Source organism: Pituophis catenifer, unplaced genomic scaffold (assembly GCF_029215685.1).
Source record: "Pituophis catenifer annectens isolate HBS135680 unplaced genomic scaffold, rPitCat1.0.hap2 SCAF_1, whole genome shotgun sequence".
In the NCBI taxonomy this organism is placed as follows: domain Eukaryota; kingdom Metazoa; phylum Chordata; class Lepidosauria; order Squamata; family Colubridae; genus Pituophis; species Pituophis catenifer.
Window position 1 is genome coordinate 146,246,592 of NW_027256881.1, and position 25,917 is coordinate 146,272,508.

The 25,917-nt window shown below is 37.1% G+C and overlaps 1 protein-coding gene across 4 annotated transcripts in view; it reads left to right on the top strand.

Annotated features, from left to right (window-relative positions):
• FBXW11 (F-box and WD repeat domain containing 11) overlaps positions 1-25,917 on the top strand; it is an 83,096-nt gene that overhangs the window by 11,246 nt on the left and 45,933 nt on the right. The window contains exons 2-3 of one of the 4 annotated variants that reach the window (XM_070933043.1): positions 3,603-3,682; positions 13,697-13,798. The exons of 1 other annotated variant lie outside the window; for it this stretch is intronic. In XM_070933043.1, the coding sequence (XP_070789144.1) occupies positions 13,748-13,798 (51 nt within the window). In that variant the 5' untranslated portion in view covers positions 3,603-3,682; positions 13,697-13,747. Of the gene's footprint in view, positions 1-3,534; positions 3,683-13,696; positions 13,799-25,917 lie in introns of those variants that run through there. 2 more of the 4 variants (XM_070933042.1, XM_070933045.1) reach the window with 2 other exon arrangements.

The window sequence follows — 25,917 nt, forward strand, 5'->3', positions numbered from 1 at the left end:
TTTCTATCTAAGTGTAAATAAAGTCAAATGAAGTTTTGTGCTGGGTTCTGTTTCTTTGTTTCCCCTCTATCTTGCTTCTTAAAAGGTCTCTAGTTCCTTCAGTTTCTTTGAATCTGTTTATCAAATGGCCACATTTACCTCTAATGAATCTGGGTAGCTTATAATTTAAAAATTAAAAAAGACCATAAAGTTCCCCCTCCCCCAATTTTATTTTAACTTTGGCCTACTTTTTATTCATGGAAAGCCCAGAACGCAAGAAAGAAAAAAGTTATACAGTAGCACATTATCTAACTTTGACTATCCCAGGTAAATACATGCATGGTGAAATCTTGATTTAATGGATCATTTAGTAGGGAGTGGAGTTGTCTGTTAATCCCAATTACATCTGAAAACACATCATTTGCAGCAATTACCATCACTTGTATATACATACGATGTAATTTAACATTGATTTTCATGAATCATCTGGACTACTTTGGGTACTAAGGACTTACACATTATTTCAGGCAGATGTCTGATTGAAGATTTTGTTTGCTGTTAAATTGATGTTTTACTATACTGTTGCTATGAGAGCCAGCAAGCTTTAGTAGTTATGGGGCTGGAGTAAGAGCAGAGAGATTTTATGTCCTCCCTTGGGCATGGAGGCCAGCTTGATGATGATGGGCTAATCCGGGGGTCAGCAACATGCGGCTCTTTGGGCCCTCTCCTGCGACTCCCTGTCAGATGATCCCACCACTGGGTGGCCTCACCTCTCCCCCTCACTCTTCGCCTGCCCTGAGAAGAGAAGGGCGACTGCGGCAGATGGAGGCTGGGTCCATATTCCAGAGCGGGAGCGAAGCACCCCTCTACTTGCCTCTTTTTCTAGCCCTTGTTGGTGCTGCACGCACCTCGGCTGCTGGGGGAGACGCATGACTTTGCTCTGCACCGAAACATTGACTGGGTCGCCCGGCTGCAACCAATGCTCCACGTCATAATGGGCTCCAGGAGGAGGAGGAGGAGGGAGCGCAATCTCCCCCATTGTGCAGCGTGCTAAGTTTAAGTGCAGGAGCAGCAAGCAGCCACGGAGGTGGTGAGAGGAATATGGGGAAATGCTTTTGCATTTAAACTTAGTGTGCTGCACAATGGAGACGGCGTCCCCTCCTCCTCCTGGAGCCCATTATGACGCAGAGCATCGGCTGGGGCGGCCCATTTGGTGTCTCGGGGTGGAGAAAGTGACATGTCTCCCATGCCAGAGGCAAGTAGAGGGGCGTTTTCTACTCTGAAATACGGAGCGAGTCTCCATCCGCATCCGCCGCCCTTCTCAGGGCAGTTGAGGGGAGGGCGAGTGGCGGGTGGGCCAGCCAGCAGACAGGGAACCACAGCAGGGGATGAAAGAGCTTCATTTATCTGGGAACCTGAAATGACTCTTGATTTAAAATTAAATCATATAGTAAAAAGCACCCAAAGAAGAAGAAAGAACAACATCAGAAAAAAAAACCCAACCTCCGCCTGTTTTTGCAAATGGTTCAAGAGGGAACCCGCTCGCGCGTGCACGCGCACACACACACACACACACACACACACAGAGAGAGAGAGAGAGAGAGATGAGAAGGGGGGAAAGAAAAAGGGAGGGAGGGAGATGAAAAAGATGAGAAAGAGGGAGAGAGAAAGATGAGAGAGGGAAAGAGAAAGATGATATGAGGGAGAAAGATGAGAAGGGGAAAGAGATATGAGGGAGGGAGAAAGATGAGAAAGGGAGAAAGAGATGAGGGAGGAAGAAAAAGATGAGAGAGGGAGAAAGAAAGGGAGGGAGAGAAAGGGAGAAAGATGGAGGGAGAAAGGAAAAAAAGATGAGAGGGAGGGAGGGAGAAAGATGAGGGGGGAGAGGGAGAGGGAGAAAGAAAGGAGAAAGGGAGAGAGGGAAAGATGTGAGGGGAGGAAAGAGAGCTGTTTAAAAGAAAATACCTGGAGCCACAAAACCTGGGTAGGCGTGGCTGGGAGTGTTATGTGACTGGGTGGGAGTGAGTGATGTTGAGTTGGCCACGCCCACCCAGGTTTTGTGGCTCCCGGTGTTTTTCTTTTTGTGGGAAACGGGCCCAGGTTGCTCTTTGAGTGTTTAAGGTTGCAGACCCCTGGGCTAATCGCTTCCTCTCAGACCAAATCAATGTCAGGCTCTGGAGCAACACTGCTGAAAAACAAATGATAGGCTTCCCTATGAGAAGAAAGCGAGTTTGGTTTAGAACAGGCTCTGTGGCTGAGCTGGACACTAGTACTATTTATGTAGCCTTGTATCCTAGTAAATGTTCTCCACAAATGCTAACAGACCTGTTTCATGAGAAGAAAGCATCTGGCAGTCTGGTTTATCTGCTACATATAAATCCTACTGGAGAAAGATTTTCAAAAAGTCCATATAGTTCTATAATTTAAATTATAGTAAAATCCATCCATGAAAAATATGTTTTTCTGTGTACATTCTTTTTCCTGTTCTGTCTCTCAGAGCCAAATGTTGAGATTATGAGAAATTTTGCTATTATATTCATTTCTCTTAATTGCTTTAGTCACAACAGAAGGCAAGGACTGTGCCTGTGTTAACTTTAGAATTTAGCAAATTATTGATTATGTATATAGCAGGTGTGAGAAATTTATGGCCTCTCTAACATTCTGAAATCAGAATTAGATGAATTTTGGATAGTACTTTTTTTTATTGTATTAAATACAGAAAGGTGATTTGGCATTTCAGCCTTTAAAAATACCAAAATGGTTAAAAAAGAAAACCATAGTTGATGATATCTCTGCATCCGTATATGGCCATTTGTAACTTTCCAGATGATCAGGACACTAGCTAGAAGCCCAGTCCCATCTTAACTATGGCGTACAGAGTAACACCTACTAAATTGGCGTAATTAACTATGTTAATTACTGTAAATTATGTATACATTTACTAGTAGCTTCCAGTTCTCTCTACTGTCCAATCTTGATTTAAATAAGACTTTTCTGTTTTTTAAGGCTTTCTTTTATAACACATAGGGGTTAAATGTCTTTGTACCATTTCAGAACGATATGAATTAGTTCCATGAGTCCAAAAAGCAGCATCTTTCCTCCTTGGCTTTTTCAGTTATAGCAGATCTCTTTTGAAACTCAGAGAGTTTCTTCCCTCAGAAAATCTTTATGATCACATTCAAGTTAACTCTTTGAATCCTGGACATGTTCTACAGATTTGCTATAATAGTTCCATTATTGTATCACCAACTGATAGTTTTGAAGAGTTACGTGTATATTTTTAGTCTCAAATGTAGTACTAGATTTGTTTATTCTACCAGCCCAGATAATAGGATTATGTTAGTTGTTTGTTTCAGTTCATGTGGATGGTGAAAAAAACAAAATTGTTTGCTTTGGATTGGTTGATTCAGTTGTGGGACAATGCAATTTCTTGTCTTTAATTTAGTTTCTTGTCTTAGATCCACCAATCCGTTGTTTCGTCTGATCTAATGACTACTGGAATCCTGCTAGCTGTACAGGTTTCCTTGTCTTTCTAACAGCATTAGGTGTGCATATTGGGATTTCGTTCAAGAAAAGAAGTAGATACACCAAGCTGAAGATGATTGGCTGCTCTTTTTTGACAGACAAGTGTGAAAAGGAAAACCCATTCGATTTCCCATTCATTCTGGATTGGTGGATCTGAAGCACAGAAACAGAGTTTCAGGTAAGAAATTCTCTGTACTAAATAGTGTTACAAATGTCTTTTGTGGTTAATCAAATATGTTGTTCTGCATCAAGTTCTCAGAACATGACAACTTATATGATGACAGGTGTTCCCAGTATGCACTTTCCCAGTATGGGTGGAGTTTATCAGTTAACATGTCATGACAAATGAAAATCATTTGTGGGCTGTGAGTAAAATACAGTATATCACTTTTTTAAATGATCAAAAGAAAATTTGCCAGAAAGCTCTACTTTTTGGCTTTGTAGTATAAAGATTGAGCTGAATTTATAGTAAAAGAATAATAATATTTACAAACTTAATGTGCATAATAAGTGCTCTTTCTATATCTTTATTTACTGGTGGAAACATAAGCAATTTTTATATGTATGTAAATGAATTCCAAGTCAGGGTTGCGTGGTTCTGTAGGAACTGAAGGAAGTGAGGGGGAAAAACTTTTAAATAAATACTTGTGGTTAATCATTTTGTGAACATTAACAAGTCTGATTTAATACAAGTTTATAAAAAAAAAAACCCAAAATTCATACCACACAGCATTTTTACATTATCTTGCTCTCTTGAAAGATCTTCCACTATAATTAAATTTTATTTACTACCAGTTTTATTTTCACTGGTAGTTTCAATATTGCACATAGTCCATGGACTAGACAGTTGTTTAACAGCTGAAGCTTTTCTTGTTTCAATATTCATGAAGTTTTGGCATTCTTCCAAAAAAATCTCACAATATTTCGCTTAGAAAAAATACAATCTTACAGAGATTGATGATCTCATTAGATTTCAGTTATCAAAAATAGATCTCTAAACATTGTTAAAGTGCTAGGGAATTTTATCTCTGGTAGGTAGAAGAGGATCAAATACATCTCAGTGTCCACAGAGTTAGTGTTCTTATGTGATATTCATGTAGTAGACCGTATAAACGAAAGGTTGGGAGCTCTAATATATAAGAAAGATGGCACCTTTCATTATTTAAAAATGACAGTTCTTTTGTTTAAATGGGCTAACTCAGTTACAACGTTTAGAAGATTTACTCCTAATCTCATTTTACTGCTTACAGGAGAAACTGCTACCTGTATTGAAAGTATTTTACAAGGATCATCTGGATTACTTACATACTTGGTATTGATGTTAGTACAGCATATGGCTTTTCTGTTGCTCTCTAGTTGAAATTTAAGAACACTGTTGAATCTAAAATGTAGGCACTTCTTTTTGAGGAAAGGAAAATTGAACAAGGCAGTGTATATACATTATATATTTTTTAAAAAAATATTTTTCTCATACTGGTTTACCGAATACAAATACCTCATAACTGGGTATATTAAAAACAAAAAACACAATTGCTGTGTCATACTTTCAGTAGAGCAGTATTTCTATCAAGTATAATGGTTGACAGCCAAGTTTTGAAGTCATAAAGATGTGCTTTGGTCAATCTCTGCTATGAATTTTGGATATACCATTGCTTGTATGGATGCGCCTTCTTCATATCATTGAACTAATAAGAGTAGTATTCCAGCAATTGACTTTTATCCTGTATGAATAATTGGTGTTGACAGCAGGACTCCTTCCATTCTAATCCTTGAATAATACCAAAGTTACTCTTCCCCTGCGCTTATTTACATACATTTTTCAAAATAAAATTTCTAAGATTATTATTGCCTTCCTGGCCCTATTGGAAATCAAATCACGGAGGCCAACTTTCCTGAAATGCTAATTTATTCAGTTTATATCTAGATAGCACACAACAAATTAAGCCCAAATCTACAAATCTTACCATTGCTTAGTAATGACAGATCTGACCATTAGAGTCAAATATATTTATATGTGTGTGTGTGTGTGTGTGTGTGTGTGCGCGCGTGCATAGGGTTAGAGCTTCCTATAACTTTGTGTCAGTGCAGTTTATTTATTTTAACTATTTTGTTCAGGAAACAGTTACACTGAAAATGAGTTTAGCTAGGACGGGTGGGCAAATGTGGTTTTTTTATAACCTGTGGACTTCAACTCCCAGAATTCTTGAGACAGCTTGGCTGTCTCAGGAATTCTGGGAGTTGAAGTCCACAGGTTGTAAAAGAGCCACATTTGCCCACCCCTAAGATAGAAGAAGAGAACTGAGTAGGTGAAGAACAATAAATAGCATTTCAAAGAAACTGATAGAGACTTATTGATGAAACAAATGGATCGGCTATAATTGTGCCGTTGGATTCCTGAGGAGTTGATAAAAACCTGGTTTAGACAAATGAATGATACTCATACTCTTTCCTTTAGAATTAGCTCTGTGTTGATTAAGAACTGCAAATAAAAGGGCTGGAAACCCACTGGCTAGGTTCACGTATATGCAGCTGTGGTTTGTTTAAAATACAATTTGTTGAATGAATAACTTGGGTCCTCAGAAGCTTAAGTAATTAGTTGCATAAATCTGGTTGTGCATTGACTAAATACAAATTATGGATACCGACAGTTGCTGGTTTCATAAATTACATTAAAATTGAAACCAAATATAGCTTAATTTGACTCATGAACCCTGCAAGAAATTCCTTTGTCAGTGAGACCTGGTGTTTTTATACTAAAGGCAACTATGCTAACTTATAGTTACTCAATGGGAAGTGATAGAAGTGAGTAGAAATTATGAAAAATGATAGGTTTTTAAACAAATTGCACTTGCTAATTGGTGTATTTATAATCTATCTCGCATGTCACCTGCATTTACAAAACACTGCTTTCTTCCCTGGCCTTGCCTCAGCCTCTTTAAAATCATTCTATGCATCTGATATAGTTACTTTAAGTTCACAAAAGCTTATGCCTTTTTATAAATAAAGGGTCTAGAACCCCCTTTGTCAGTCAAAAAACGGTGCTACCAGGCATCAGATTTTTGGCTACCATAGATTAATACAGCTCTTTGTATACAGTATCCATGTTGCAAAAGTTTAGGTGAAAATTGAAAATAGAATAAAGTACATTGTTGACTTTATGTATTTTTCTTATAGTCTAAGTACACTTTAAAATTGATAGATATACTTGGATTTTTCACCCTGGAAGCTAAACACAAGACAGATATTGAAATATACTGCTTAAAATGCTTTTTGCAGGAAATAGCCTAAAATATTCATATTGAAGTATTTGTGGCAGCAGGTATAAGTGTCTTTTAAAATTTAATGATGTAAGTATGTAAAAGGAGTGAAGTAGCAGTATTTGGAAATAACACTAAACCACAGCATACGATTTATATAGCTATACCTTAACTCACATGTGGATCAGAACCTTGCATTTAAATTAACTACAGTTGATTAGGTTTACTGAGCCCAACCTGTATATAAGGCTTGAAATTGGGCTGTTCCTACTAACTGTAGTTATATTTAACCATTGTATTGGCTAATTAATGTGAAATAAAGATATACATTATTGTACACCAGAGGACACAGCAGTCCATAAAACATTTGTACAATAGATACTATAGGTTGACTGCTGTATCATAATATGTTCTATTTTTAATATATAACAATTCGTAGATTATTTGAATAGTTGAATGGCCAAAGAATTTGATTCCAAATTATACAGAATTAAAATAAAAAAGGACTATAGGTAATTCCAGAAGGATCTCTCCAGGCTAGGAGAATGAAATTAAAATGGCAAATGCATTTCCTTATAAGCAGATTTAGGCAAAAATACATTTATCCACACTCATGTGGGTGCAACACAAACAGTTATGCACTGCTAACTAGATAAAGGATCTTGGAAGGTAGGATGAATAGCTAAATACAGGTAGTCCTCAAGTTACAACAGGTCATTTAGTGACCAAAGTCACAATGACACTGAAAAAAGTGACTTATGACCGTTATTCACACTTAGGACCGTTTCAGTATCCCCATGATTAGATTATCAAAATTCAGATGCTTGACAAGTGGTTCATACTTATGATGGTTGTAGTGTCCTGGGATCAGGTGATCCCCTTTTGTGACCTTCTGACAAGCAAAGTCAATGGGGAAACCAAATTCACTTAAGAGCTGTGTTACTAACTTAACAACTGCAGTGATTCACTTAACAACTGAAGCAAGAAAGGTGGGAAAATGGGGCAAAATTTACTTAACAAATGTCTCGTTTAGCAACAGAAATTTGGGCTCAATTCAGGAGTGAAATGCTCCCGGTTCGGACCGGATCGCCCGATCCGGTAGGGGTGGAGGCGGGTGGTTTGAAGAACTGGTAGCAAAAATCCCTGCCCCCCAGTGTGGATAAAAATCAATGATTTTTTTTAAAAAAAATCCAAAAAAATCAGATTTTTTTTAATTTAAATCGGATTTTTTGATTTAAATCGGTTTTTTTTTATTTTTATCGAATTTATTTTAATAAAAAACTTTTGGGGTAAAAATCTATCATAAGATAGTTTTCTATTTAAGATACATAAATAATTTAGTTTATTCAGCATGAAATGGAGCTTAGTTATGTAGCACGAGGCTGTATATTCTGCAACACTGGGACTATCGGTGAGTCAACAGTGGGTCAAAGGAGTAGCAGAGATGACAGTTGCTCTTTAAAAATTATGATTTAAATCGAGTTGATTTAAATCAAGCCTTTTTACTAGTGATTTAAATCATGATTTAAATTGTGATTTAAATCAACTCTATTTAAATCAAATCCACCCTGCTGCCCCCCCCACCCCATTCCCAGCTGAGCCGCACAATCATCAGAGGCTTTTTTTTTACTTTTAAAAGCATTTTTTCTACAATCTCTTTGGCAGAAAAAATGCTTTTAAAAGTAAAAAAAAGCCTCTGATTATCACGCAGCTCAGCTGGGATCGTCAAAGGCTTTTAAAAGAAAAAAAACCCTTTTTTTCTTTTAAATGCCTCTGACAATCCCAGCTGAGTTGCCTGATCAGCAGAGGCTTTTTTAAAAAGCCTCTGCCGATCAAGCAACTCAGCTGTGATCATCAGAGCCTTTTGAAAGCATTTTTTAACAACCTCTTCGCCAAAGAGGTTGTAGAAAAAATGCTTTTAAAAGTAAAAAAAAAAAAATTGGCCAAACACACCCAGTCACATTACCCCCCACCACCACCAAGCCACGCCCACAGAACCGGTAGTAACAAATTTTAGATTTTATCACTGGCTCAATTGTGGTTGTAAGGTGAGGACTACCTGTAAAAACATTTGCTCATCGTGCATATTCTTAAAAAACATGACTTTCATACTAATGAGGTGTCATCCAGGAAAGAAAAGAATAAGCTACCATGCTGGAAACATTGAATGTTGTTACAGAACTAGAAGAGGGACAGAAAATTGCTACTAAAGCAACCAGAAATCTGAAACAGTCATCAGATGTGGAAATAATACAATTGGGAAATCTTAAAAACAAGATAAAATATAAATCAGTGAGGAATTATAGAAGCTTATAAACTCATGGCAAAAAAAGTAATCAACCAGATTTAGATACAGATAGTCCTTGACTTATGATCACAGTTGGGACCAGAATTTACATTGCTAAGCAAGGTGTTTGCTAAATGAGTAGTGACCAATGTTATGATTTTTTTTTTGTCACAGTTAAGTGAATCAGCCAGTTATTAAATGAATCTAACTTGCACCATTAACTTTTGTTGTCCGAAGCTGGCTTGGAAGGTTGCCAATGGCAATCACATGACCCTGGAATGTTGCAATATATACATGCCGGTTGCCAAAAGCCCAAATTTTGATCATGTGACCGCAGGGACAGTGCAACCGTTGTAAGTGTGAGGACTGATCATGAGTCACTGTTTTCAGTGCTTTTGTAACTTTCAACAGTTGCTAAACGAATGGTTGTAAATTGAGGATTATCTGTTTGCAGTAAAGCTTAACACATAATAAAGGTCAGCATTGAGAGTTTTTTTTTGAGAGAGAGGATGAACTTCACATAATATCCTCTCTATACTGATCCCTAGAATATACCGGTAAGTAGGTAGATGCTATTGCATTCATCTGCTGTTTATAGATTTTTTTCCCCCTGATAGAATTAGATTGGGGAAGCTTGATTCTAGAACTTTAATGTTTAATTTTTTTCATCAACAATGCTTCTAGTGCTTATAAGAACACTTTATTGTTACCAAGGGGTGATACTTTTTGCCATTTTAATAGCATGTGTACACTCACACACACAGAGGTTGGTTTTTGTATTTGGATCTGGAATTTTCTCCTAGGTCAGACTAGCAAAGACATGGCTTCCTTCTTCCTTTTCATTGTATGTATTTGATCTACGTTGCCTTGACAAGTTTTACCCATTTTTTTGGGCCCATTGTGATCTGAAGGAAGGATTGGTGCAGGCTCCACCAACCTGGTATTTTTTGGGGCAGGATTACAGCTGTGATACTCCAAGTGTATTTTTAGTATTTTAGTTTAATACTACCAAAGATAGCAATTTGAGAAAGATTGGACAGGTGGGCGATTGGCCCTGCCCTATTGAAGAAGGATTGGACATTTTCAGTTAATTATCTAGAATATTTTAAAGAGTAATTAAAATAGATACTTGGGTATCAAAAGTTATGTGGATAAACTTGAACTTTTTTCTATAATTAGATTATGCTGCTCCAGTTGCAGCTCTTTAAGGGAAGATGTTTGATTTCTTTAGATCCCTGTTTTTATAGTGAGGACAGAATGAAGTTGGACTGGGATTTAAAAGAGACTTTGTTCTCTCTTCTTGAATACTTAGATATTACCAACTACACGATAGCAACTGAATATGTGATAGCACAACTATTATTTGGCTTTAGATTAAGATAAACTCCATTTAACTGCCATGATTTGAAAACAAGCATTCCTATAGATTGTGATAGTACTATGTTATATATGTGTATATAAAACCATTGGATTGGATTCAAATTGCCAGATTCTACTGGAAAAAGGAAATGTTCTTTCAGTCAGTTCTTCTACCACCTGCATTCTCCCTATGTCCCCCCTCCTAAACCTGCTATGAAGGTTTGAGAGGCCTTTTGAAAGAGCTGTGTGAAGTTGCAGCGGAGAGAAAATGAGAAACCGGCAAATATTCCCCCTGCTCCCAGTCCTATATGGACACCTATTGCTTCATTTTGATCCCTTTCATCAAATTGCAGTGCCAGTTGTAAAAGAAAAAGGTTTTTTTTTACTTCAACCCTCTACAATTTCTCTATTCTGATTTAAAATATTGGCCTGTCTCACTAGTATTTTGTACACTGATTAATAAAGTTTTTCATAGCTAAAAGAGTCTGTGAAAGGCTTTTCAGCACAACCTGGGATCTTCTGAACATAGAGAATATTCTTTATCAGTGAAGTGTAAATTGTTGCATCAAACCTTCAAATAAATTCAGTCAGTATGGTAATTTTCACTGTAACAATTTTGGAAATGCAGTTTTAGAGCCAGTTTGTTGATATTTTGGGGGCTTATTGAGGCAAAACCCTTACACAACATTGATGCTGTATTAATGCTTTCTCATTTTTATCCTGATTATCTTGTCATTTGTACTCCATCCTTCATTGTTTTTATACATACATTTATTGAACTTAGAAAAAGTTATATTCGTATGCTACTATTTCCTGTATAGAGCCAGGATGCCCCCCCCCTTTTTTTTTTACCAGTAACAAACCATCAATCTCCTTTTTTCAAATTCAAGTTCTAGGACCATGATGGCGAACCTATGGCATATGTGCCACAGGTGGCACGCGGAGCCATATTAATGGGCACGCCAGCTCAGCTCTGAGGCGCATGCGCGCGCCGGCCAGCTGATTTTCAGGCCTTCTGCGCCCACCAGAAGTAGGGAAACAGGCTGTTTCCTGCCTCTGGAGGGCCGGGTGGTGGGGAAGGCCTGTTTTTCTTTCTTACCTGGCTCCAGATCCAATCTGGGAAGGGCAAAAACAGCCTTTCCCACTCCCTTGGAGGCCCTACGGAAGCTGAAAGGGCCCATTTCCTGACTCCCGGTGGGACAGGAAGTGACGTTTTTTGCTGTCCCCAGCCTCCAGAGACTCCTAGAGAGACTCCTAGAGAGGCTCTGGAGGCTGGGGACAGCAAAAAAGTCACTTCCTGTCCCACCGGGAGTTGGGAAATGGGCCATTTCAGGCATTTGGAAGGCCTCCAAGGGAGTGAGAAAGGCTGTTTTCGACCTTCCCAGATAAATAGAGAGGATCTGGAACCAGGTAAGAAAGAAAAACGGACCTACTAGGCCATCATGTGCCGAGGGGGGGTGTTGCGCGCGTCGGCACGTGCAACGTGGCCCTCCCCGCCCCGCCCCTTCCTGGCACGCAATGGCACGCTATCACTCTAGGACCTATATGATGACTGAGCTGGGGGATGATATTCAAAATTGAATAGATGCATTTTAGCTAAGCCCTTCAACTGAAAAAAATGCTCCCATAACTAAATTGGAACTGATTTCCTTTGTTTCATGCATTAGTATGTATGTACCTCAGGAGAGCCCTAGAGATTAAGCCTACAGAATTTTGGGAGCACATGTTGGCATGCATTGTAGAGGATTGTGTGCAGTAAGTTTGACTCCAGCTCTGTTTCTGTGCATTACAGCTGTAACCATCTTTGAGCTTGCCTCTTCATTTGCAAAGCAGCTTTTGATTTATGCTACTCAAGCTGCAACTTGCATTAGCACAAACACTTGGGGTTTTTTTGGAAACCCAAGTGGTTTAAAAACAGGAAAAACAGGCAACTTGTTTTGGGAAGAAACTCAAATTTAAATAGTTTTCTTTAGTACACCTTAATTTCAGATGTTGTAAAAGTTCAGCATAGAACTGGAATTAAGGAGCCATTGCTATTTATCACTGCAAACATGTTGTCTTTAGGAAACCCATAAACCATCTTATTATGATTTGAAATCTTAGATTATGCTCTTGATAAATTGCTTGTAGAACTTGAATATGATGGTTGGGTAATACAAGTCTTATCAAATACCTTTTTTTAAATTCACTATAGAGCTTTAAAACTGACAGATAAAAATAAAGCATTAAAATTGTTTTGCTCATACACAGTAGATAAGAAGTCAGTACACCATAAATTGCTAATATTTCTGGATATTTCAGATCTAATTGTCAGTTGCAGTAACTTGTTTTCTTTAAATGAAAAAAATCACTTCCTCATAATGAGACTACCAGACATCCACTAGAGTTATTTAAAGGTGTTTTCCAAAGGTCATTTTACCACCTTTAATAGCACCTATGTGATCCAGTAATCATAAATATTTGCAGTAGTCAAGCATTTATGATTTAAGTGTATTAAATTTGAAATGTATTAATAGAAATGGTTAAAGAGTCATGCTCAACTGAACTTTTGATTCACCAGCAAATAATTTTTAGTATTAAATTTTAAAAAGATATTTAATCAACAAAACATTGAATCGGATCCTTAACTAGACATATTGGAAGGGTAGAAGGGTGGCAATCGCTTGGTATAAAAAGTTAGAATTCAAAAGAATGCATTGAATTCCATTTTCCAAAGTTAGACTTCCACTTATGAATTGAAGGGATTAAGCCAGTGGAAAAACAATTAGGTGTCTTGGAGCCTCATTTACTAAGAAGCTGCTGTTTGGCATTTTCTATTTTGCCAAGAAACATCAACGGGCTCCCTGCATGGTATAAATTAGATATAAGCCTCAGCAAAGTCCATTTGAAAAGCTAATCAAGACTGGAAGGATGAAGAACTTTCTCTCATGAAATTTCTAAGCCCCAAATGGGAGATTCTAGACTCAGAATAGATCACCATTCCTTGAAAAAAAAAAAGTTTTTCACACCCCTAATTATGATTAACTGAAGATATATTGATCTCTGAGTGTGACTGACTTAAAATCCAACTCCAATTTAGAATACGGTTTGGAATATGTAGTTCATGTATGCAATATAGCTGCAGCGTTCTGTGGCTAGGATCTTTTGACAATCTGGGATTTAACATTGCCAGTTGCATACCGTTGGTTAATTACGTATGCATTTTAACATACTAATAAGTTACCTGCGTGTTCAGTAACTTGTGGCCTCTAACTGCTTCTTCTCTTCCTTCCTTTTTGTCATCCTGCAGTGTTCTGTGCCAAGGTCTTTGTGGCTAGGCTGCTCCAACCTGGTAGAGAGCATGTGCGCACTGAGATGCCTGCAGAGCATGCCCAGTGTCAGATGTCTCCAGGTGCCTTTCTTCTTTCTTGTTGTAAATGTGTTATGCGTATGCTGTGGATTCAATTTAAATTGTATTAAGTCTTCTGAATGTTTTCTGTATGATTCTCATTAGTTTATGCAGGAGTCTTCCTTAAGAGGGCTCTGTATAACACACACTAACTCTTAACTTAAAACGGTAAGCATTTTGCTCTACCTGTTCCTTCAATACAAATGAAGAATGCATGTTGCCTGTGTTCATTTTGTGTGTTACATGCTGCAATTATTGGAACAATGGATGAAAGGTAGTATCAAAATCCTTACATAGAAATAAGCAGGTAATTATTTCTATACATCAATTTAACATATACTGCTTTTGACAATATGCTCCCCAACGGTACACGCACACACATATATTAAAGAAAGGGAATAAGTGGCTGTTTCTTCTAAATGTTAAATCATTTAAACAATGATAACATGAAATCTGCTTGATCGGTCTGAATTCCTTTAAAATAGGAAATTGTTTTTAAGTAAAATTATTAGATATTTTGCTTTAAGTTGCAAATTAAGGTTTGTTTAGAGTTAGGTTATTTATAAAAAGAGCTGAATTAGTAAAATGTTTAGTCTTATTCAGAGATTTGACATCTTGTAATTTTATCAATGGAATTAATGATAGGGGAACATAGAAATGTTTTTAGTTAACTAAATATAAAAAACAAGTTTCCTAAAATTCTAAAGAAAGGGGGAAAGCTAAAAAATAGAGACATACAAAACACGCATTTACAGACATTCATGTTTCAGTAAACTGAAGCCATGATTCATTACAGTCATCCCTGGTTGATCTTTATTAAACAATTCTGCAAAGAACTGAAAATGCTTGATCATTTTATGTAATAATGGGCTATTTTAAAATATGTCTAGTAAGCATTATCTGCTGCTGATTGCATAGATCTCATTTGTTGAGATTTCACTGCATTGATTGAGTCTTTCCACATTGTGCCAAAGAATTAAACATTATTTAAGTAGGCAAAGATATTGTGAATCTTGAAAGTCAACTGTGAATTTGTGAATGTAGCCTATAGGTATGCTTAAATTTGAGGAAGAACTCCTTCCTCCTCCTCCATTATTGAAAAGAATTAGTTTTCCCAAAAATTTATCTCAAAAATTATTTCCCTGAAGTCATCTGAAAATTCATCACTTCTTTCAGGAAAGTATGGGATTTGATTCATAAAGTGAACTGAAATTCTCTGAGCTGGCTGTAACTGTTTTTTGCAGATAATAAAGAGACTAGTAATAGTAGGAGAGTTTTTCTATCTCATCAGTTGAATTTCATCCAGGTATTCTTAACCAAAGCAAACCCTCTCAGTTAATACTCATTTTCTTCTGTAAATTTATAACCTTGTTAAAGCTCTCCATTCTCATCTGAAAGGATACATATTAGCAGTTCATCCCCAATGTTGTAATAAATACTGTTATCCAGTTAAGCAGCACACACGTGTGCAGACAGCCAAAGAATTCCTTTGCAAAAGTTACATGAACTTTCCAAAAGGTGCAAGTATTTTGACACTTAAAGCACAGGGGTTCTGTTTAATCAATGTAATTTAAGTGCCCCTATATAACATTTTGCATAGCCCAAATATTTCTTTTTATGTTGTTCTTGATTCTAAATGAAAAATAAATTCTGTTTTTCAACTATCTTGAAAGGCATGTTAAAACAGTTTGTAAAAGTTTCCATCATATTGCTTTATGTTAGTGTAGATAGTTGGTATATTGGAGTATACATTATAGATTCTTACAGTGAGCAGAGTCCATCACTTTTAAATACTGCATGAGGCTGTTCTTGAAATATGTGTAGTTAAATCAATGGAAGTGTGATATATGCTTGGAATGCTGTGGATGGCAAACACAGAATTGGCTTGCAGTGTGAAAATATATGCATGAAAACTATTTTCTGTAGTTTTGCTTATAAATGATTTGTCCTTTTTAATTTTGTGGCTAAACTTTAGCTTTCATTACTGTAGTACCCTGTTTTCCCCAAAATAAGACATCCCCTGATAATAAACCCAATCAGGCTTTTGAGTGCATGGCAATAAGGCCAAGCGCTTATTTCAGGGTTCAAAAAATATAAGACAGGGTCTTATTTTCAGGGAAACACGGTATCTGCAAATTCATATGACATATTGGCAGAAGCAAATATAACCTCTGAAGAAATGTGATTCTGTGATAAATGAGTCTGAGAATAATATCAGTTTTTTAAAAAAAAAAAAAAACCCTACATTGACAGCTTCTTTTTTTGGTATAGTATAGAAAACTTCCCAATCTTTTTTGTCTGGGCTTAAACACAAATGGACTGTAGAATCAGAAATTGTAAAATGGGCAGTATTTTCAAATAAAATTCACATAAATTTTTCACATAAAATTCAAAGTAGAATTGCTTCAAAATGAATGATTGAGCAAATAATTATCAGAAATAAAATGACATTTTAAACTGGTATGCTACATTTCAGAGATACTGAGGATTGTGTTTTTCAAAGTCAGGGGAAATACTTTTCAAAATACGAAATTTGTGGATGGACCTTGGTTCTAACCAACAAATTTCAGATGGACTCTGGGGCCTAATTCATATGTTTCAGAAGTTACATGTTGTGAAGAATTGATTGGATAAATCAAATTCACTTGGGATCATTATTCCTAAATCTACATGTTGGTATTCTCTAATTTAATCTCTTACTGGCTATAATTTACGGGAGGTGAAGTATAACATATTCTTAATTGAACTGTGAAAAGGAAGACCTCAGGATTGTGGTGCAGAGTTTACCAAAACTTTCATCTCCATATGAATGTGGTAATGAAAAAGAGCAATATTGACCTAGAGGTTTTTGAGAGTTTGGTTATTGACCTAAAGTTATATTACTATTAATTGTCCTGGAGGGATTGCTCACCATAGGGAAAGGTGGTAACATTCATCATAAAATCCCGCTCGGCTAATCCTTCGTTTGAGTATCACATAGCTACTATCAGCCTCTGAGAAGAAGCCTAGTAATTAGTCAGCTTTATTTTTCAAAAATGTTTATTGTTTATATGCTTGAAAGTTACTTTGAGAGAAGGTTGTTAACTAAAAGATGGGATGTAGTCCATAGATATTAAATAAATGAAATGAATGAATCTATTGTATAATGCAGAAAAGTATGAATAAGGGAGCCAGTTTGGAGTAATGGTTAAGGCAATGGGCTAGAAACCAGGAGACTGAGTTCTAGTTGCGCCTCAGGCATGAAGCCAGCTGGGTGACTTTGTTCCTCTTTCTCAGCCCTAGGATGGAGATAGTAATAAAGCTAAGATAAACATTACAATCTTTGACTAACATGTGTACACACAGACACACACTCGATAAAATAAAATGCACATTAAAAATGGCAATCTAAATAAGTTATATAAGTTAAAAAGAAAGGGGAAGAGTTGTAAATGTATCACAGAAATATGGTTTCGGTTGCTTCACTCTTGCAGAAGCAAGACAGAATTTGGCAACATAATGGGTGATGGGTGATGGTCATGGGAGTCCCAAGCTGTGGAAGGGAATTTTTTTATATTTACTATCAATAAGGGAAGGGAATGGGTTGACTTTAGTGAGAACAAATGCTTTGTAATGTCTATTGTTGATTAGAGACTGACAATAATCAGCTAGTTTAGTGGTAAACCTTAGTAAACCAGCCTGTATCAAGGATTGTCTTCAGTGATCTTTTTGCTTGGTGGTGTTTCATGTGTTAAAGAAGTTAGAATGCAGCTTTTGTCAAATGATAACTTCCAGTTAAATTGGAAGTTATCTCTATTAAGGGATGTCAAGCCTAATCCTGAAAATCTTGCCAACAAAACTGCAGGGATTAGTCCAGGAAACTATCAGAGTCAAGCCTTATACAAAGGCATGCTCACACACAGATACAAAAGTTAAATGCTTTTAAAATTGTATGGTGTGGGGAAGGCAGATTAAGATTTTAATAAAGACAGATTAAAAACTCTTCCAGTGAAGATTAATGGCAAATTAGATGTCCCTTGAATGGAGATTGTGAATGGATATAGGATCTGGATTGATGAAGTCTTTCCGGAGCAAGAGGAGAGTGTGAGCTATTTCATGTGTACTCTGTGAGTGAGTAGATTGCAGAAACATGTAATCAGCTTCTGAGTTGAGTGAGTAGGAGTCAGGGATTCTGTATTATCTCACAATCATAACACAGCCTTTTTAATGTCCAAAATGTCTAACCAAGACTCATTTCTTAATCACCTTTGAAATTATTTTTTTTACTATTTTTGAAACCTTAAGAAACTTCAGGACAACAAGTTTCATTGCATTCACAGGATGAATTCCTCCTTGCAAAAGAGGTTTGACATTTGAGTTTAAGGAATTAGACAAATAGGGTTGTTGTTTTTTAATAAACAGCAATAGAAAGTTTAAAGTGATGATTTTGAAAAGTTAAAAATGAACTAAGGTTCTAGATGGTTTTGAAATGGGAATTAGTTATTTAATATAATACTCTTCCCTTGGGAAAATTCTGGTTGTTTTGGTTTGGTAGAAGGTACTGTATTTTTCAGACTATAAAATGCTCCAGACTATAAGACGCACCTAGCTTTTGGGGAGGGAAACAAGAAAAAAAAATCTGCCTCTGCCTCCCAGCAATTGCCTCCTTGCAGCAAACAGCCTAGTCAGCTTCAGCACAGCCTGATTTAGCACAGGCAGATGATTGGTGGTTGGAGCAGCCTCTCAGAATACCACCTATCAGTTCGTTCCAAGCTGTGGGGATAAATGCCGCTCATTGCCACTGCCGCTCATCGCTACCTCCATGCATTCCATTTTCTGCCTCCATGCATCCCGTTTTCAGCCCATTGCAGGCAGTGGGGACCACCGCTGCTGTTCTCAATAGATGGCAGCATCAATGGCCTGCAGCGATCCCCGCAGCCTGGAACAGCTGATCAGCGGTATTCTGGGAGGCCGATCCAACCGCCAATAAGCTGCTCGTGCTAAATCAGGCTGTGCTGAAGCTGACCAGGCTGTTTGCTGTTTGCTGCAAGGGGGCAAATTGCTGGGAGGTAGAGGCCAAAGGGTGGGGGCTGGTGGGTGGGCTTCAGCAACATTTGCTCTATAAGACGCACAGACATTTCCACCCATTTTTTTTGGGGGGGGGGGGGAAGTGCATCTTATAACCCAAAAAATATAGTACTTTATTGGACTCTAGAGGGAACTGCAGAAACAAAGGATTACTTAAAGGAGACAAATACACAGATTAGACACAATCCAAAATGGAACAAAATACTTTTAACAGTGGATGTTTTTTGGAGATTTGGGAATCATAGACTGAGAAATTAATTTTAAGAACAACCTGGATAGATGATGGGCAAACAAACTGGCATGGAAAAACAATTTATACCAGATAAAATTGAAATCAAATTGAATGTAGATTTAAATATGAAATGCTATAAGAATGATATGCAAAAATGATATAATTAATAGGGTTTTGCTAATTAGGAATTACAAGGCTTTAAGATATTTGTTAATACCATAGTTAAATGATAATTTATGTGAAGAAGAGTGCATTTGTACATTAAGATATGGTGATAATTTACTAAAATTGTATTTGTCATGATGGAGGTTAAAGTTGCTTTTTACTTTTTCTATATATATTTTTTACTTTTTTCACTTTTTATATTTTTTGTTTTTATATTTTTGTAGCTTGTATTGGTCATTTTATTTTTTTTCTTTCTAATTTTCTTTTCATTTTTCCAGCACTTTTTATATTTATGTAGTTGCATTTTTAACTTTTCCTATCGTAATCAATAAAATTATTTGAAAAATATTGAAAAACATTAAAAATTAATAAAAACCAATCTTTAGAATAAAACAGAAAAAAAGGAAAAAAGAGAAGGACAAATGTGCAGAAAAAAAAATGCAAAGAAGTGGCTTGTGATTTTCTTTACAGCAGTTACATGTATAAAGTTACTTCTTACCTCTTTCATTTTTTCTTCAATTGATTTATTTCTAATCAAAACCGTATATCGTAAGTTCATTTTGTTTCTGTTTCATGCAAAATTTTATAAGGGGTTTCCAGTCAGCAATAAACTTAGATATGTCTTTTCTCTGAATAAAGATGTTAAGTTAATTGTGCTATCTCAGCAAGTTCCATAAACTTCAGCCTCCTCCATTGTGGGCAATGTTCAATCTTTTCAATATTACGCCTATTTCTTGCTGCAGTTATCATACATAAAAACAAAGTTCCGTGACTTTTTTTTCCAAATGTTTATTGATTTGTTCCAAAAGAAAAGCTGGTGTCAATTGTATTCTGATCTTTTAAAGTTTTCTTGAATTAGGTATATATTTCAATCCAAAATTTTCTGGCTGATTTGCATGTCTACCAAGTATGATAAAATTGTTCACATTTTCAAATATCTTTATAAATTCTAGAAAGCTTTTCTGGTAACATTTATCAATAATACATCATTTTATAAAAATTCTCTTTAACATTATAAATCTTAAATTTTGATCCTTTCAGCTATATTCTCCTACTGTTGCATTTGTATATCACCGTGATGGCAAACCCTTTCCAGACCGAGTGCTCAAAGTGCGCCCGAATCCCCAAAATGCAATGCACATGCACCCCACCCCTCTACATGTGGCCCCTGGCACACCATGCATGTGTGCGCAGCACCCCACACACGTCCCACTCCCCGCGCAAGTGTGGCAGAGACCCAACGACCAGCTGGCCGACAAGAGATGCATGTGCATGCGTGGTGGAACTGAACTGGAGCGATGGCTCATGTGCCCACAGAGAGGGCACTGCATGCCATAGGTTCACCATCACGGGTATATTATTTCCAAAAAATTTAGACCACTGCATCATTCTTTCACTCCTTCTGTTTCAAATTTCAGTAGAAGTTTATACATTTTAGCAATAACATGTTAATTTTTACTCAGTTCTATTTCAAACTCAGCTTTATATTGCTCAAAATCAAAAGTTCTTTTGTCTACCTAAAATCTTTCTAATAATTGTACATTAGAGAACCTTTGACAAGTATGTCCTGCCACCATATCTTTTCTTAATTTTATATTCTCCCTGACAAAATTCTAATATATCACAATAAGAGAGAGCTTTGTGTTTGCTTATAATTTCTTATCTATAAAATGCTTTTTGAGTTGAGCACCGCAAAGGTATTTTCAGATATAACCTGGCTTTGTGTCTGAATTCACTGGGATCAGTGGGATGGGCTGCCTAGAAATTTAATAAATAAGAGTAACTAAATAAATAAAAAGTTTAAAATGTTTGCTGTTCCATAAATATCCATGTTGCCTGAATCTCAAGTCAGGACCTTTTAACTAAAAAAGCCTTCTTTTTCTCACCAATATCCACTCTTCCATCCAAACTGAACAATAAGCTACAAAGTATAATTTCATATCAGGTAAACAAATCATTTATGCCAATTAAAATGCTTTTGAATCTATCTCCCATGCTGTTACAAGGATGTATTGAAGACTGACAAGTGGGTTCTTGACGTGTTCTATGTTTTATATGTGTGAATTTGTGTGCCATCTTAGGGGTGAATTGAGTCCCATTACTTCAAATATCCATAATGTTTCCCTAGAGAAGTTTGAACACTGTTTTTCATAGGCTTAATCTCTCTATATAGCAGTTACCAATTTCACCAGTGAAACTACGGTCTGTGAGTCAGTTTTTGATTCCTGGTGATTGCCTAGACCAGGGGTCCTCAAACTTTTTAAACGGGGGGCCAATTCATGGCCCCTCAGACTGTTGGGGGGCCAGACTGGCTAGGTGGTCATGTGACTAGGTGGGCATGGCCAATTTAGCAGTGTATTAAACAATACACACAAATTAAACCTTAATTTGTTATGCTCCTGGGAGTAGAAACCAGGTTAGTGAAGGGATGTAGCTGCCTTGGGGTGTGTGTGAGGGACTTCTGTTTGTGTGTCTCTCTTTGTGTGTCTTTCTCTCTGCTTCTCCCTCTCTCTGGAGGCCAGGGAAGCCAAAAACGGGCCCGTTTGTGATCTCTCCAGCCTCCAGAACCACTCTGCTGCCCCAAAATGGGCCCATTTTTGGCCTCCTCAGCCTCCAGAAGGCGGGTGGGGGCTGGCAGGTAGGTGGGGCAATGTGGGCAGGGCAGCGGTCCTGCACAGGCTGGATTATTAGCTTCAGTGGGCCATATACGGCCTGCGGGCTGTAGTTTGAGGACCCCTGGCCTAGACAAGTCTCTGCCGTTTTCTTGGAAACATTTATCAAAAATGGTTTGCCCTTTCCTTCTTCCTAGGGAGAGACTAGCCCAAGATCACCCAGTTTTGCGCCTGAGGTGGAACTAGAATTCACAATCTCCCAGTTTCAAGGCACTACACTAAATTTAACCACTATACTAAACTGACTCAGTTATAGTGCTACAACTAAATCGGTTTTAGTGTAAAACTAAATTTGCTGGCAACAATCAGTTTCATTGACGTCAGCAAAAATTCCTCCAATCACTTCTTGCTTTGTAACTATTGAGCAATGGATATAGATTCTGTTTTAACTCTTCACTGCTGAATACTAGCCTTTAAAAAGAAAATATTTGAGAAGATGTTGATGAAACTTAGTGTTTTCCTCCTTAATTTCCATACTTTCATCAAAGAATAGAAACATCAGCAAAGTAGATTAGAGAGGTAACTGAAAATGTCAGTGGAATAAACTAGAGTAAGAACTGAGGTATTCCATCAATCCAGTCTGCATTTGCATTTGCATTTGTTATTGGGAATAGAGGAAGAGATATCTTTTCTAGCATGGTAATTAACTTTAGAACAGGAAATATATTCTGAACTCTGATAATGCACATTGGTGGAAAGTCGAGAAAGGTGCCTGATTGATGAAACATTAAATTAGACAAGTGATTTCAATATTAGAAAAAAGATTCTTGTACACAACATTGGCACTGTATTAATTTTACTTTTTGTTTTTCTCATAATGTTGTTTTTCTCCTCTCCCGATCTAATTTTCCCTTCTTCCATCTTTTAAAATTAGACTTTAGAAGTTGCTAAATAAACAGCACTCTAATAAATGTTAAATAACTAAATAGTGGGTGAATCAAATCTGAAGAAAATACTTTGTTTGAAATGTATGACTGCCAGAATATTATGGTGTAATGACTGGTAGTTGCTCCACTGACCTACATTTGCCCATAGTCATTGCGTGACAAAACTAGGTCAACTTCTGTTTTAGTTCTGTACTATGTCTTATCCCCTTTAGATCCCATGAAAGTGAACAGACTTGTGTGAATCTTCCTTTGGTGTTTTTTTTTTTCCTTACGTAATCTCTAACATTACAAAAGCATAGTTCAATACACAACAATACAGAATCTACAGATATAAAAACTGGATTTCCCCCCTTTCAGAATCCAATGCCAAGTTTTGACTACAACATAACAAGCGTGTCCCATCTCACAGGCTTTTCCTTGAATTTGAGAGGATTTTCCAGTGCAGTGCAAAAGCAGTAAGGTTGCGATAGTTCTGTAGGACTGGTTGTTGTTTTATATCTGTTTCTAAGTTGATTTGGCTCTTGTTTTCTGAATTCAGACAAATTAGAAAGTGTAACAATCAGCACAAGAAAATCTACTATAGTTAGCTTTTAATTTTAAAAAATGTGATCGTTTTCAAACTCAGGATGAATGAAAATATTCCTAAATGGTATTTAGTTACTTTGTTGTCATTATTAAGCTAGTATAGAATTGAAGTCATGCGGGGAAATAAAATTCCTACTAAAAATGGTTGGCTGCTATCTGTCATCTTGAAGATACCGTATTTTCCGGCGTATAAGACGACTGGGCGTATAAGACGACCCCCGACTTTTCCTGTTAAAATATAGGGTTTGGGCTATACTGGCCATATAAGACTACCCCTCTTCCAACGCACACCAAATAAAAATGAAAAAACATCAACTGGCTCATCCACAATGTAAAAGCAGCTGTGCTAGACCCAAAATGGCCCCTGCAACAAGCAGGAACCTCACACAGCCACAAAAAGCCCAAAAAACCAATTTTCACACTTTACACACACACAACACAACACAACACAACACAACACAACACAACAGGCTCACCCACAATGTAAAAGCATCTGTGCTAGACCCAAAATGGCCCCTGCCATTTGGGTCTAGCACAGAAACTTCACACAGCCACAAAAACCTCACACAGCCACAAAATCTCACACAGAAACCTCACATAACCACAAACCTCACACAGCCACAAAAAGCCCCAAAACCCAACTTTCACACTTTACACACACAAAATTCCACATACAGCTTTGTGAGATTTTGTGTATTTGTGTAGTTAGAGTGAAACACTACAGAAACACACTAAATCTCAGAAAGCTGCACAAATTTTATTTTATTTTTATTTTTATTTTTATTTTTATTTTTATATGAAAGCTAAATTTAAAACTTCCTAAACTTTAAATGGCTTGGTCTAAAAAAGAACAACTAAAAAAAACTCCAATTAGCAGGAAAAACTCTGATTAGCAGGCAACTCAGCTGGGATCGTCAGAGCTTGGATCGCCAGAGCCATGTAAAAGGAAAAAACTTTTTTCCTTTTACATGGCTCTGGCGATCCAAGCTGAGTTGCCTGATTAGCAGGCAACTCAGCTGGGATGATCAGAGCTTGGCTTGTCAGAGCCATTTAAGGCTCGTCAGAGCCTTTTGGGCTCGTCTGCCTGGTTACAGGAGAACGACACCTGGCGTATAAGACGACCCCCGACTTTTGAGAAGATTTTCATGTGTTAAAAAGTCGTCTTATACGCCAGAAAATATGGTAGTATAAAAGTACTTCCCTGGGGAAGTATGATACAGATTGTAGTTGAAAAGAGACAATTTATGATAATCCTTCCTCCATTTTCAGACTACAGGTAGTCCTCAATTTACAACCACAATTGAGCCCAAAATTTATGTCGTCAAGTGAGCAATTTGTTAAGTGAGTTTTGTCCCATTTTACAACTATTCTTGCCACATTTATTAAGTGAATGATTGCAGTTGTGAAATTAATAACATGGTTGTTAAGTGAATCTGGGTTATCCACTGACTTTGCTTGTCAAAAGGTCACAAAATGACTCCTGAACACTGCAACCGTCATAAATATGAGTCAATTGTCAAGCACATGAACGTAAATCATGTGATCACTGGGATGCTGCAAAAGTCGTAAGTGTGAACAATGGTCATAAGTCACTGTTTTCAGTGCCATTGTAACTTGGAATGATCACTAAACAAACTGTTTTAAGTCGAGGACTACCTGTACAGATAGAGGTACTTCTCAGGTTGCAACAGCAATTGCAACAGCAATTGGGACCAGGTTGCCAGCATAACCTCAAGACACAAGTAGTTAAGCAGGAAATAGCAGGAATTTCAGGTAAGGAGTGGGGGCTGCCACGAGGGTGTAAGTATATACAGGTAGTCCTTGCTTACCTTGTTCAGTAACTTTGAATTTAAGATGTTGCTGAAAAAGATGTATGACTGGTTGTTAAACATGATTTACTTAATAACTGCAGCAAAACTGACATAAATAGAACGTGGTCTTGAGATGTTTCATTTAACAATCTGAGCAGAGAGTATAGTCCTCTACACTTTAGAATTCATCCTGCTGTTTTTATCAGTAGCCAGTCATCAATAATGTTGACAAATGTTGTGGTATGCTTTGGATCATGAGCTGTTCCTTTCCTTCTCCATACTTTTCCTCTTCCCGTCACTCTGGTAAAAGTTAATCTTGGTTTCATGAGTCAAAAGAAGGCTTTTCCAGAACTGGGCAAGCTTTTTTGGTATTTTCTGCAAAGTCCTAACCTCGTCTTTCGGTTGCTGAGCGTTACCAGAGGTTTGGACCTTGTTGTGAAGCCTCTGTATTTACATTCATGAAGCTGTATTTTGACTGTAGACTTTGACACGCCTACCTTCTCAAGAGTGTTCTTGTCTTGGCTAGCTGTTGTCAAAGAGTTTTTCTTCACCAATGACAGAATTCTGCGGTCATCAATTTAGTTGTCTTCCTTGGGCTTCCAGACCTTTTTGGCGTTGTGGAGTTAATTCCTTTCTTTTTAAGAATGTTCCAGTGTTGTTTTGGCCACTCCCAATGTTTTGCTATCTTTCCGATGGGATATTT